Source organism: Polyodon spathula, chromosome 41 (genome assembly GCF_017654505.1).
Source record: "Polyodon spathula isolate WHYD16114869_AA chromosome 41, ASM1765450v1, whole genome shotgun sequence".
Lineage (NCBI taxonomy): Eukaryota > Metazoa > Chordata > Actinopteri > Acipenseriformes > Polyodontidae > Polyodon > Polyodon spathula.
The window spans coordinates 3,514,451-3,529,722 of record NC_054574.1 but is presented as its reverse complement, the minus strand read 5'-3'; the positions used below and the strand labels follow the sequence as shown (position 1 = coordinate 3,529,722).

The following is a 15,272-nucleotide window of genomic DNA, read 5'->3' as shown; positions in this document are numbered from 1 at the left end:
TGACAAGCCGTTTTAACATTTAATCTTCCATTCTATTTTTATATCAATAAAACATTACTGATATCAGTAATTGAGGAGTAAATGTTAAAAGTGCTTGCCATACAAACTACCCGTGCAAATCATGCAAGTAACAAAGTCAATGAGGATGAGGGTCTCCCTCAAAAACAGAACCGTGCGCCCACCCGCCCGCCTGTAATCCCGCCCGTCTTTCACTCAGCCCCGCCCTTCCCCGGCGTTTTCCCCGCACCTGCGCAATTCGCAGCGACTTGAAGCCGAGGATGTTGATGTTTGTTTCTCCCGGCTGCAGGTTCTCAGAGTCGGGCACTCCCAGCACTGTCTTTCCCTCCGCAGACTAACACCACACGACAAACCATGGCCGAGCAGCCCCCTGGATCTGCTCCGCCGCCCAAGCTCGACGGTAATGCCCTTTTTTTTAACAGTCTTGACCGGGAATGGAATGAAGGCCAGCGGCCTGCACAGCCCCGGGCTCGCCTAGTTACCCGTACCCTTATGTTCCCCAAATGTGTGCTCAGGGAGTTCGGGTGATCCAAGCATGCGCTGCGTTTAATTAATTTGTAATACTTGGTATACAGGCATAACTGTGAATCAGGGCACAGTATTGTACCGCAAGTTACTGTGGTAATGTTATGGTCAAGTAATGGCACACAACACATACAATACTATTTGCGATCAGAGCATGGAATAAGCTACAGTATGCGTGGTTGAGAAGTGTAGTTCGTGTTATCTCACTGTGTATTCTGCTAGTTGTTGCTTTTGTGTATAATACAGATTCTGGGCCAATCTGTATCAATATGTTATGAATGAAACACTGTAGCAGGTACATCTGCTGAGGGAAGAAGGGAATAGATTATATTCTCTGCTCTTATCTACATTCTCTCTCTGTGTTTGTGTGTGTGGACAACAAAAACGGGAAAACATTTCTCGAGCTGTCAATCAGATGTTTAAATGGTCGTGATGGGATACTTGAAAGCTCCGCAGAGTACCACCAGGGGAACGCCAGAACTCAGGGCTTCTAGATTTCCATATGTTTATGTTTTGTTTTAAACATGCTTTTTAATGATTGGAGTTTGTCTTGGTCACTCCCCACGGAGGAGTTACAGAGCTCCTCTTATGCATGCACAGGAGACCTGCCTGGCGCTATTTAATAATCGTGTGGGATTTATGTGTCAACAACAAATAGAGGAAACCCCCTCCCTTAGAGCGTAGTCCTAATTGTGTTGCAAAGACCCACCTCTAATCCTCTGCACAAAGGATGCACATATCAGCCAGGAAGCGAGGGTACTTATGCGCTTTTAGATTACTTTGTCCAATTGTCACAAAACCTACTAAGGACCTTAAGCACACACATTATAAAATATTATCTATGCTAATATTAGGGTACACCTATTGGTCTTTCATAATTACAGTTTGAAGGTTTGCATGATATATAGAACGACTTGTCCAATTAAGATTAAGTTAAGCACCTTGTAGTGAAGACATTGAGAAGTAATTCCATTTGAAACATGTCATTTTATTTATTACACTTTTTTAATTATCTAATCTGGGGGGGTGAGGAGGGTGTTTGTATCTTTTAGAGGAGCATATGCAGTATCTGGGGAACTGCTAGTGGTGACTTCTGTAGCCTAAATTACATTTTCAAACATTAATGAATTGTTTTGAAAGCAGTTGTAAAATACACTGCAGTGCACAAACAGCAGAGTGTTCCGAGCAGGACTGTGTTCCAAGGTTAGAGACTTCGCTCACTAGTCGGAAATCTGAAGGTAGTTGTAAACCTTCGAAGTTTCATCAGGCGGGATTCACGCACTGTCAGATGTTTGTCTCTGTTAACAGAAACCGTTTGAGTGTGTGATTAGTGTAAGTCATACATTTTGTCACTCGCAAATTCAACCTTTTGATTTGTATAATGCCTATTACTTAAACAAACGTTGATGTATTAAAATCCAGTACCAGATCGTTATACGAGACCCCTCTTTACCATCGCCCCCGCTGTGCATTGGAGCAGGGTATCGTGCCAAAGCACTGTGGGAGGGGGTACCTCTAGTGGCTGTATTGCTTCAATGAAATATGTACAGAATACCTAGTGTACAAGAAAAAGTATGAAACATTAAATATAGTGTAGCGTGCATGGGGGAAGGCAGCAGCAGGGCTGGTGGGTGACGTAATTCCATACAAAGACATAAGCCTGATAGGAGCCGGCTCTTTTGTATAGTGGTGTCGGCGCTGTGCTTCAGTGCAAGACATCCCGGGTTCGTGCCCGCCCTCTGCCTGTGTGTGAGGCGCCAGCCTGCGGGAACCAAGATCGCTACAATACACTAGCACTAATAACTTTAATTTTAAAAACTGAACACTGCAAAAAAAAAAAAAAAAAAAAAAAAAAAAAGCCACAAACACGAGTTGAAAGGTCACAGCACAGAGGCAGGCACCTCTACACTGTCCAGGAAACCGGTTTCTGAAAGACAGAAGCCAGTGAAACCTCTGGCTTAGCTACAGTTTGCAAAAAGACCAGTCTGAAGTATTTCTTTGAGCTATTTTGAAGAAAATATGCATTTATTTTCAGCAGATTAGGGTGGCCTTGGGAATAAATATTATAAAGATACATAAGAGTATTCTGTAGGGATGGGATTTTTAAACGTTTAAATGCATAAACTCTAAGGAAGTGGTTAAACGTTGAATAACATGCTAGACGTATAACTGATCACATATTTCTTAATGTATGAATTTTAGTAATTTATCATCATGTACAGCAGTCCGTCACGTATCCGACCGATGTGGTGAGTACAACAAAACGTTTGGGAACCCTTGGTTTGGGCTACATTTACACATCAGCCTGATATCACTTCTTATATGTAAATGTAAACAATAACTCCTTTATTTTCTTACCCATGGAAAATACATATTTTTGCTCTTAGCAAAAGCAGAACTAACTTGATTGCACTCCTATGTCGGACCAATTTTCCCTTTCCAGTCTGATGTCAGACTCTGTCCGACATCATCAAAAGGAAGTCAAGCACAGGTCTCTAAGTTGTTTTTTCTCCAGAAAAAGCAAAGAAAACTATTCAGTGGCCGAGTGAGACTGATGGGGGCCGAATGAAGCTGAAAAAAAAGAGGTGTATCTGAGCATAGCCCCATGCACACAGAGTTAACATGGACACAAACAAAGAAGATAGCTGCTTCTGCATCCGGCGCTCAAAGAATATCACAGACGTTTGCAGAGCTTTTTGAGATGTTATAGTAGTAAAATAATGACTTGGATCACATTATTTTGTGTTTGGTGATAAAACGAGTGATCAGGAGAGGATTTATCAGTATGCACGACTATGAAGAGGTATGTGAAAGATACAGCGAACAAGGGGTGGGGCTTGGCTGGAGTAGTGTCCTTTGCTATGCAGTGCCTTTTAAACCTGTTTTCCTCTAAAAAAAAAAAATTTAAACAGCACGTGTGAAAATAAATTGGACCTGACGCGCACTGAATAAATAGACCGCTAAGGGTTTGTAGCTAAACAGAAACATCTGCGACTTTCAGTTGTGTCCATTCTCCCCCCAGAGATATACTAACAATGACCACGGTACTATCGATGATACAATGACAAAAATTAAGCTGATAAATCAAAAGATTTCCTTGTAGGGGGCAAATACAGTCCTTTGTTTAAAAGTAAAGTTATTTTGGACCTGAAGCTATTGCTTTGTACGGATATTCACATCTAGGCTTACCAGAATGAAAAACTTTTTTTTTTTCTTCAATTCACTGAAGCTGATAAAATAACAGTATATAATAACACAATCATAATTAAAAATTAAACATTAAACTATTACCATTTAAACATGATATACAGAGTCAGAATTATTAAATACATAATGCATAAGATTGTTTATTTTATTTTGATTGACACTTACACAACCTAACAAATTACTCTGCATTTAATTTGCTGAGCACACGGATACTATTTTGTACTTTTGTTACTTCTAAATAAAGGACTTTGTTCGCCCCATGCGGAAACCTTTCATTGTCTTTGCAACTTTACTGTAATAATATATTCAATTCTAGGTAGAGGTACCCACAAAACTGAACAGTTCTTCATATTGATACGTATCAAAAGTACAATCAGAGGTTATGTTTGTAGATATGTGTAAAAAATAATATTTATGACAATAATGTTTTGTGGCAACTAGGCTTGTTTCATGGTTATCCCACATAAATGATTAAATGTCTTTTTGCATTATAGCAGAAATATAAAAGTATGTTTGCATTTTGGAATCCACTGCCTCTGCCTCTCTGTGCCTGTTAGACACTGACAATGGGGGTGCTGCCCACGAAAGTACGTGGCAAACATAAGCTGTGTCGGGGACCTCTGCCTTCACTGTAGAAAAAAAAAAAGACCCTAGTCGCCTCCAAGTCGGCTTCAAATAGGCTGGTGTAAACAGAGTGTCTGTCTCTGCAGCTGGGCGGCTGCACCGGGAGGAGATCGAGCTGGAGCAGGAGAGAGCAGAGTTTCAGCGCAGGAAGCAGCAGCTGGAACAGGAGTTCAATCAGAAAAGGGCCAAGTTTAAGGAACTGTACCTATCCAAAGAAGGTAGGGGCGTAGTGATACATTGTCTATTGATGAATCGGGATGCTTTCTTTACATGATATGTTGTCTGTAATAAAGAGCTGTGTGTTTTTGTGTGGTTGATACAAACGCAGAAGCACAGCAAGTGAAGAATGTGTGTTTTATAGATGGTATGAATATATACTCTCCTTATCACATTGGAGGCTACTGAGTTAACTTTAACTATCAGTGCGAGTTGGAGAGATCGAGCTCTGCCAGCCCGCAATCCTAACGGGCAGACAGAGTTCCAGTTGAAATCGATTTGATCTTGTCAAAGTGTCATTTGGAATCTAGTCCTGTAGTTGATGCTGAATAACTGCGATCCTTTAAAACTCAACTTGAGATGAACCAGCAACTAGGAACCTCACTAGCATAGATGGGCCAGATAGCCACCTGTAGTTCATAAATATTCTTATGTTCTTTCTTGTTTGTTTTTAAAGTGTTCTTTACTATATGGTGTTTGCAGTTCATTTAAAAATGCAGGATGTACTATTGACAGCCAATACCTGTGGCTGACCCTGTGTGTTTGTAGAGGAGCTGAAGAGACAGGGGGCGGCTCTGGAGAGCTCTCGGGAGGAGCTGAGCAGGCTGCAAGAACAGCTGGCTGAGGCTCAGGCTGAAATGGAGAATATCAAGGCAGTGGCCACTGTGTCCGAGAGCACCAAGCAGGAGGCCATCGACCAGGTCAGGAGGCAGGGGCAGGAGGAAATGGCGTCTTTGCAGGCCATCATGAAAGGTGAGCACACCGATCATTGTCAAAGGGAGCTCGAGTGGCACCTACAACACTATAAAGGAAGCTCCATTGACACCTGCAACATTATAAAGGAAGCTCCATTGACACCTGCAACACTATAAAGGGAGCTCCATTGACACCTGCAACACTATGAAGGAAGCTCCATTGACATCTGCAACACTATAAAGGGAGCTCCATTGACATATGCAACACAAGGAAGCTCCACTGACACCTGCAACACTATTCGCGCTGATTAATGTATTGACCGTGGTGCCAGATATCGACACTGAGGGCTGAAAGGGCTCAACAAATACTGAATGATAGCTTTAACATTCTTGTGCCACACATCATCATCTATGTAATATGGGTATTAGTGACGTTTAAGGCAAGATTAAGGTTTGTTATCATGACATTTACCTCTGACCTGATGTGACTTCAATATAGCAGTCATGTGACTTTATACGACACCTGCTGTGTAGTTACTGTCTTACTGTTTGGGACCCAGCTGTATTCTGGGATTTTATTAGTTCAGTTCCTTGGCTAACACTGACCCCTTCACTTCTGCAATGCTTTAACCTCAGTGCTACAGACCATCTAAGTTAACAGCAGAATCTTAAAATCAATTCTATACTGCACAGCGAGCCAGTGTAAAGAGGCCAAAACAGAGGTAATGTGTTCACTTTTCCTGGTTTTAATCAGAATTCTAGCGGTGGTATTCTGAACAAGCTGCAAGTGGACTACCACACGTTTTGGGACACCAGAAAAGTGCATTACAATAATCAATTCTAGATGAAACAAAGGCATGCATTAGTCTCTTGGCATCAGATGCAGAAGTAATTGGTCTAAGTTTGGCTATATTTCTGAAATGGTAAAAAGATACTTTAGTAGCTTTCCTAATATGAGTCTCAGATGATAGATCATGATCCTAGCATAACCTAGAAAATTCTGTGACATCCAGTGCCTAATGTCTGTAAGGCAAGTAACTAGTAACACCCAGGCAGAAGAAATTCTTGGCTTTAGGGGAAAGCTGGGTATCATCAGCATGGCAATGGAAGTTCACTCCGTGTCTGCGGATAATGTCACCTGACGGTAGCATATATAATGAAAACAGCAAGGGACCTGGAATGGAGTCCTGTGGAACACCACAGACAACTTCCGATAATGGAGATTTTACATATCCAATAGAGACGAACTGAATCAGAACTATCAGACAGATAAGATTTGAACCAGGATAGGACAAGATCAGGCAGTCCTATTGTGCTTTCAAAACGATTGAGTAGGATGGAATGATCTACAGTATCAAAAGCAGCACTTCGATCTAGAAGAATTAAAACTGATGGAAAGCCCGAGTCAGAGCTTATCGGCAGATCATTCACAACTCTGACAAGGGCCACCTCGGTGTAATTGAATGTTTGTAATTGAATTGCAACAACTCTCTCTAGAACCTTATCTAAGAATGGTAGGTTGGAGATTGGCCTATAGTTATTGAGGACTTTAGGGTCCAAATTGTGCTTCTAAACATCAGCTTTACCACAGCGACCTTAAGAGCTGAGGGGACTATACTGGAGGAAAGGGAAACATCTATAATGTTTTTAATGTGGATGTTAATAACACCATGAACATGTTTTAATAGCTGTGTAGCAATAGGATCAAGAGAGCATGTAGTAGCTCTCATATTTTGAACTAGCTCTGTCAGGTCCTGCAAGGTAATCCAAGAAAAAGACCCCATAGTGCCTGGTAGCCTTAATGGGTGTAGCTGGTAAAATTCTGCCGAAGTCGTCCTTAATAGAAGGTGTCTCTGGATTCTCATTTCTGATGTCTAGTATTTAATTGTTAAAGACATGTAAGAGGTCATTGTAGCTGTGAGAGGACCCAATGTCAAGAGTAGGACTGTTAGGGGAATGATTAATTAATGCCAGAGCCTTCCTGTATTTAACCAGGTGGCCCTTCCATGTGATGTAATGAACGTGCAGTTTAGATTCCCGCCACCTTCGTTCTAGTTTATGACCCTCATATTTCATCTTTCGAGTTGTATCAATGAACCACGTTTAGCTTATTTTAAAAGACACTCTCCGAGATTTGATTGGCGCTACAGTATCTAAGATACCAGTCTAGGTGGTGTTGTAGGTATTAACCAGCTCATCTGCTGATTAGCACTTGGAGGGCCCTATTCATACAAGTTCTTGCGGACTGCCATAATAAAATGAATTCTGTTTAAAACTAACGAAAGTCGTCCACATTGCTATTCATAAAATGATCAGAGAATGCAGGCGACTGTTGCAAAGCACTTTATGAATGGGTATACAGTCATTCAAGAATGAAAATCTGCCTCTTTTTGATGACATAATCAGTATTATTAATGTTCCCTGGGTGGTGTCGATTGCTATTGCAAAAAGAAAAATGGAATCCACCTACAGTACTACCAAAACCCAAGTCTGCAGCTGCCAGCCACGGGCAGTTTGCGAAACCTGATTCCGATGCCCCTATCGCATGTCATAATTTTAATTTATTTTTATTTTTTTTAATAAATACTTTGTATTTTCATTTTGTTTGGCAATGCTGCTAAACAAATTTCCATACGAACACATAAGATTTCCATTCTTAACTGCAGGACCAAAAAAAACAAAAAAAACAACCCTAAACGAAAAGCACTGTAGGAGGATGTTTGAATAATACTGTCATTCTAGTAGCAGTGATGATAGTAATAATCATACATTTAAATAATATACTAATAATAGTACTTTTGAAAACTTTAAATGTTAATCTTACACATTATTATTATTATTATAATAATAATAATAATAATAATAATAATAATAATAATAATAATAATAATAATAATAAACAACCCTGCATAAAGCATGGAATCAAACAGGGGCAAGTTTATGTTTATGATTCAGTGAAAGTTTCATGCTGTTTTGCACACTGTACACAAAATGGATCCCTTTCAAACACTGACCTTGCTTTGTTTTTTGCAATACCAAGCAAACCCAAATTTCCCACCGACTGCATCGGCAGCACTGGTATACTGTATAGTGTAACGCTGCATGAAAATAAACAGGTTCACACAGGCAGTGTTCGTCCAAACTGTTTATTGTGGACACAAGTAAAAGAAATAAAAAGATAAAGACCGCTGTCAGCCGCAGATGACGACAAAGAAATAATAATAAAATAACTGTCTATTCTCAGTCTCTCACTTGCTGTCCGCTTCACAGCGCTGTTTCAGAGTGATTATGCCATAGGCAGTGTTAATCACGGGTATGTCAAACTGTTCAACAGCACTTGTCTTTAAAATATGTCTGCCGAGGCTGTCGTTAGTTTAGACTTGACTGTAAAGCATTAAATAACTCCTAGTTGTTGACAGCATTTTGTTATCGTTCACTCTTATGAATAGCAGGTTGACGCTCAGGACCAATGAAAACTTTATGCTAATGAGGTAATCGTTAACCTTTCTCTCTATTCGTTAAAAACATGCCTTCATAGACGAAAATTACTGGGGCTTAACACTACAACTGCCAGGCGTACATACATACCTCAGACTAGCGAAGCGGTCTTTTTAACATTACATTAAAATGTGTATAAAACCAGTGCAGCGTTGCACACTACCAGACTGTTCAGTGTTAAATGTAGTTTAGTTTAATTCACCAAACATCATGCTTACCTTTAATTCTAATTTCATCATTTGTATTTTCCCATAATTTCTTTGTAAATCAGATGTTTTGATGTTCTTGTTTGTTTTCCTTCAGGATATTGTCTGTGACACAGTTTTTGCAGCCTGCTTGTTACACGTGAGGGAAACCTGTTATAACACGAGCACTGACACGAGACTTGGGGGTGGTGTTGTGGAAGGGGACTTATGATTGCAAATGCCGGGCTATAAAACAGAGCAGCTCAGAGATGACTTTTGACATGCAGCGGGAGCTTACGACATTCTGAAGCAGTGACCGAGATGTGTGTGTGTTTGACTGTTTTATTTTGTTTGAGTGTTTTGTCTTTACCCTTTTGTTTTGCACCTGAGTTCGACACTGTATTCAATGGTAATTTCAGTCTCCAGTCTTGCTATAGCTGTTTTTTTTTTTTTTTTTTTTTTTTATTATAATCGCCCCTAAGACTTGCTGTGCAGTCCTTCGTTGTATTGGTCTATTCATTTGAACTCAAATACATATTTTTAAATATAAAAAGTATAAATCACGTCTGAAAACGTCTCCTGTAGCTATTCAAAACAAGCGGGAAGCTCTCAAGTTCAGCACCACTAAGCCAAACCCACAGCTTTTACATTGACAGTCAAAATGACAGCTGCGGTAGTTCTAGGTATAATGTATTATATTGCCAAAAGTTTCTGCAACCCTGGGTCTATTGATGGTTTGAGATGTTTAATATATATATTTAGGAAAAGTTTAAAAAAAAAAAAAAAACACAGGTGCCTAGCTGCCAAATCAATGGAGAAAAATGCATTTAAAGATGATCAGAAATAATAAGATCTAGGGTTATAACTTTCTTAACAGCTAAACCACAAGAAATTACCGGATCTAAAGTATGGCCATGATTATGCATAGGACCTTTGACATGCAGGATATAATCTAAGGAATCCAGTAGCCTCAGAAATTCCAAGGAGTTAGAATCAAAATCTATGTCAACATGAAGGTTAAACCTGTTAAACCCCCAGCCTCCCACAGGCAGTTTCTGCCTGGAGGGCTGTGGCCTTAAATAAATCACATTATCTTCCAAAGTATAGCCAGCACAGGCATGGTTCAGGGCTTGTACACCCCTGTTAGGGTATAATTGAATCACTTACCCCTGTGTTCACCCAGCACTAGGTCGTCATTGCTCAGGGCTTGGAATCTATTAGCTAGATTATTCTCCTCTTTGTGTTGACTGCTCGGTGCACTGAAGTGTCTCACTTTCAGTATCCAAAACTAACCAAGTGTTATTCATTTTGTTCACACTATTTTCAATGAACTGCTCTTTTTTATTTATGCTTCTAAGTTTTCCAATTAGTTTTTCAAGTTCGGCACCCTTCTGCATTAAATAATATGTGATAAAGCACTTATTGCAAATAAAGTCTTAATTAAATTCCACCACCATATACATTTCACAAGAGAAACAGATCAAAGCACGCACTTCGGAATCCATAGTGTGTGGAAGACAGTACATAGATAGGATTTATAATAATTTAACAAGGAAGAGAGCGGATGAAAAAATGGTGAGAACTGAGTAAAAACAAAAGGTAGCATTTTAGGCTAGGAATGTAGCCACACCCTACCACATTAAGTACTAGCATTGTGGAACAAGCTCCTCAAACCATTAGCCAATATTAATAAGTAAAATGACCTTTTACTTCGCCTCAATGGAAATGTTGAGTAAATCACAGGCTAAGCTGTTCTGGATACACCTTAGATTTATGCTGCACAGGATTTTCTTCTTGGTATACTTTACATTGAATCAGGGCTGGAAATAAGACTTACTGCATAGCAGTTTGATCCATTTCTGTATTAATGAGTTCAGTGACACACCTGAACTTGTTACTTATACACTGTGGCTAATTGAATGAAACTGGATGGAATGGGTGAAACTGCTGTGCGTTAGGAGGAGTCTTTCCATCCCAGTAAATTAATCATCAGGAACATAAAAAACAGGAAAGCGTCTCTGAAGAGTAGTTGTTGAAACAATGCTACTATTAAACACTCAAAGTGCTACGTTTAGGAATACTAAAAGAACCTTCAGTGACAAATGTTTCGACTTGAAGTCTTTGTTAGTGTCTTCAAGATGTCTCTTGTTGAATTTAAATTTGTTTTACAGAGTTTTTGATAACTGGGTCCCCTGGACACTTTTTAATAGACCCTTGATTTCTAACCCCACCCTGGGTCCAAGACGCATACCACCAGAATACAGATAATCAGTTTTCAGTTGCGTTTTACACTCTACTGCACTGAGAGAGAAATCTGCAGCATCTGACCTCGCCCCTTCTATATCCTGGCATTTGTAGAATTCAGGTTCAGTTTACTGGCCTTATCTTCCTGTGTTCCGTAAAGCTTTGTGATTGGGAAATATGGAGTTTAGAGATTGAATGCTGTAAATTCATTTGATAAATCTGAAGGATTTACCCATGAACATAGTGGTAGGGTGTTAAATTGTGAATGAAATAACTGTAGGGTGTCAGGGAAACGGTTATCTAAAAAAATATGAAAAAGAAAGTGATATTGGAGCAAACTGACTCTAAACAGCGTCTACTTTATCTGCTGAAAAGAGTCAGTTATGAGGGTGGAAAGAAATGAAACGGTGTAAATGGATCAGAATCGGGGAACTCTCTTTTTCCTTGGCTGGGGAAAAAAAAAGTTTTGTCTCATGGCTCAGATGCCATTAAATAACTTCTCATTTCCCAGGTAATACAAAACTTGTACTGGAAGTCAGAAGATAATATTTAGACATATAGCAGCTACTGCACATGTCATGCAGAACATCCCTACATAGTGTGGAACAGTGCACATTGTTAAACTTGTTACACCAATACACATATTAGTACTTTTTACATAGTGGTTGTTTTAGACCAGTGGTCCTCAAACTCGTGCCCGTGAAGCCAGGCCATCGTGCCCGCAGCAGCTGTTCTTAAATTATGGGTCATAGTGTGGGAAAATAAAGAAAGCTTTAAACAAGTTTTGCAACAAAAGCGCCACAGCAGTCTGTTGACAGCGCTGCTCGCTTATGCTGCGCTTGTACCTACGCAACATTTTTTTTTCCTGAATGGCTTTTGCGATCCGATCAAGTAATTGAATAGCTGCATTGTCTCTGCGGTAGCCCAATCATAAGTTAGCTGTGTGGGACATAAACTGTGTCTGTTTCAAGTGCAGATACTAACTGCAAGTTTAACCAATAGGAGAGTCAAATATCTGCCAAGATTTATGCAGCTGTCCAATCATAAGCAAGCAGAGGCCGTTCACGGTATTTGCATATAAATTGAAGGCGAGTGAGTAGCCAAATGGAAAGTGAAAGATCTGACAGCTGTCCAATCATTCATGAGCAGAGGTGCTTGTCCTCCTGACTCTGTGTTGTTCTGCAGAGACGGTTCGGGAATACGAGTTGCAGTTCCACCACAGGCTGGAGCAGGAGCGGGCACAGTGGGGTCAATACCGCGAGGCAGTGGAGCGCGAGATGGCTGAGCTACGCCGCCGTCTCGCTCAGGGCCAGGAGGAGGAGAACCTGGAAAATGACATGAAAAAGGTGAGAGGGGAGCTTGTGATTTCTAGCTTTGCATACATGCATTAGTTTATCTGGGTGGAATAAAATGTGGCTCAACTAGTAAGACACTACCACTGGTTTAAATTCACAAAGAAACATTATAGAATGTCAGGCAACCAAGATGCACCATGTCAGGGTTGTAAACAAAAAGCCTCATCACACTGATTACATTCTAAGGCATTCATCAACGACAACTGTAGCCTAAATTTATTTTAAATGTGAAACAAGAATATCCTGAGACAGGAGAAGATTGTATTCAACAAAAGTATTATTATTTTATTTTATTTTTTTTAATTTAGTAATCAGCAATTATTTTCATTATTTTCTCCCAATTTGGCATATCCAATTGTTTTTAGGCTCAGCTCACCGCTACCACCCCCACGCTGACTCGGGGAGCAGCGAAGATGAACACACGCTGTCCTTCGAAGCGTGTGCTGTCAGCCGACCACTTTTTTTTTTTTTCCCCCCACACTGCAGAATCACCACGCAGCCACCTCAGAGCTACAGTGTCAAAGGTCAACGCACTCTGGGCAGCTTACAGTCAAGCCCGCAGGCGCTCGGCCAGTCTACCGGGGTTGCCGGTGCTCTCGGCCATGACTTCTACCGGACCTGGCTGTATTCGAGGGTGGGGGGGTGAGGGGACCCCGCAGCCAATTGTGCGCCCCCCCCCCCCCCCCCCCCCCCCCCCCCCCCCCTGTCTAGGGTCAGCAATAGAATAGCCTGCACTTGAACCGGCGAAGCCCAGGCTGTAGGGCACATCCTGCACTTCACTCGGAGTTCCTTTACCAGATGCGCCACTCGAGAGCCCCTAACAAAATTACTTTTAAATATTTTAATAATGTGCTTACTATCTTTGCACTTCTATGAAACACTAATTCCTCCTTTCAGAGAAGACTGCAAATCTGAAGTGCGAGAGATACAGAGAGCTACGACAAGCAGCATACAGATGGTTCCTGTGCCGGTCTAGCTTTGCTACTAAGCAATAAAGCGGACCTGCAGTATGAAACAGAAGCAGTCGGCTGACGGCACATGCTTCGGAGGACAGCGTGTGTTCGTCTTCGCCGCTCCCAAGTCAACGCAGGGCTGGTAGCGGTGAGTTGAGCCTAAAAATAATTGGCCATTCCAAATTGGGAGAAAATGATAAAAACAATTGACAACGACTAGCTTAAAAAAAAAAATAAATAAATAAATAAATTAGATCAGCTAAACTGTCTTAAACTATAATTTATTACAGGGCTCCAGACTGCAACTAAAATGGTTGCAAATGCCTGCCTTTAAAAACATGTCAGTATTTATGAATGCGCTGTTACATCTTTCTGTAAAAAATAAAAACAAATAAATACAATTTTAAAAAGCTGACCATATCATTTGTTTCAAACTGAAGTGTGAGAAGGACGGTAACAGTCTGATAGAATACAAGTGTCTGGAAGTCTAGAGGTGCTGTATTTATTATCAGCAGAAAATGAAATCCGGGGACCCCACTTTCATGCAACAGTAGTGACGGTGGCCAAACCTGTGTGAGTCCTGTTGTGTAGAAATGTAGCTTAAAATCAGCAGCTTCAAGCATTCAAGACATTTAGAACAAGAACAACGAAAAACAAAACAAAAATAATAAAGTACTAGGGCTTGTGTGCTGCTCACGTGCCATTAAAAAATATGCTCCAAAAACATGAAATAAAGAAAGTAATTATAATGAAGGGCTGAAACGCAGCAAAAAGGTCAAGAATAAAAACAAATGAACCGCCAAGTGAACAGGTTACAGTTTTTTTCATCTGTTGCATCTTCTTTAGCAGCCACATATTCCCAGATATAACGGATTTGATTATTGTTTATCATGTGGAGTTTGATGATTATTATTTACTTGCGCAGCAGCTTCCCTAGTTAGACGATGAGCCAAAAAAAGCAGACATGGCAATTCAAGATGTAACCATAATGAAAAACAGTAAATGTAGAGTGAGTCTTGTACTAAGGCACAGTCAGCTGTTGCAGAGAAAACAGTTTATTTTTCAAACTGATCATTTGAAGAATGGTGAAAGCATAGAAATACTTGGGACTGTAATTAGGAAGTGTGCACCTACATTGACACCATCAGCCAGAGCTAGGTGCTACTGAAGTAACAGCTGGGGGAAAAAAAAAACATTTAGTGAATTAATAATTACATTTAATGCAATAAACCTGCCATTCACTGCTAATGAAAAAGAAAGATTTGGAAATAACTAAGTATATGACAATGCACTTGCAAAATATCTAAAATATAAACATGCTGTTTTCATTGTAGTCCTCCATGGCATAGATTATCCATTTAACAGAACAAAGCAATCAACAAGTGTTTTACAGTATTAGTATCACTTAAGTGTCATAACAAGCTGTTGTTTTTTAAGCAGTTGAATATGGTAGCAACCCACTTGGATTTGGCAGCATATTTTTGGTAGTATTGGTGGACTGTCAATCAAAACACAAATTCTCCAATCACAGCTGACAGACTGTCAATCTGGAGGTGGCACATTTTCTTTTTCTTTTTTTTTTGGATTGAGACATTCTTAAAAAAACAAACCATAAAAACCCTAGATTAACATAATTTAGATGTTTTATTTAACATCATGCAATCAAGGAAACTACAGAACGATCTCGCAAAAGTCTACCGGGAGCCATAATAGTTGTACAGTAGTATTTAAGGCATGGTTGATTTTGAAATG

At 40.2% G+C, this 15,272-nt stretch overlaps 1 protein-coding gene across 1 annotated transcript in view; it reads left to right on the top strand.

Moving 5' to 3' along the window:
• Nucleotides 1-240: 240 nt before the first annotated feature.
• LOC121305077 (rab GTPase-binding effector protein 1-like) overlaps nt 241-15,272 on the top strand; it is a 24,709-nt gene continuing 9,677 nt past the window's right edge. The window contains exons 1-6 of the mRNA XM_041236605.1: nt 241-418; nt 4,461-4,592; nt 5,140-5,343; nt 12,398-12,558; nt 12,933-12,964; nt 13,054-13,201. Of these exons, the coding sequence (XP_041092539.1) occupies nt 373-418; nt 4,461-4,592; nt 5,140-5,343; nt 12,398-12,558; nt 12,933-12,964; nt 13,054-13,201 (723 nt within the window). The 5' untranslated portion in view covers nt 241-372. The remainder of the gene's footprint in view (nt 419-4,460; nt 4,593-5,139; nt 5,344-12,397; nt 12,559-12,932; nt 12,965-13,053; nt 13,202-15,272) is intronic.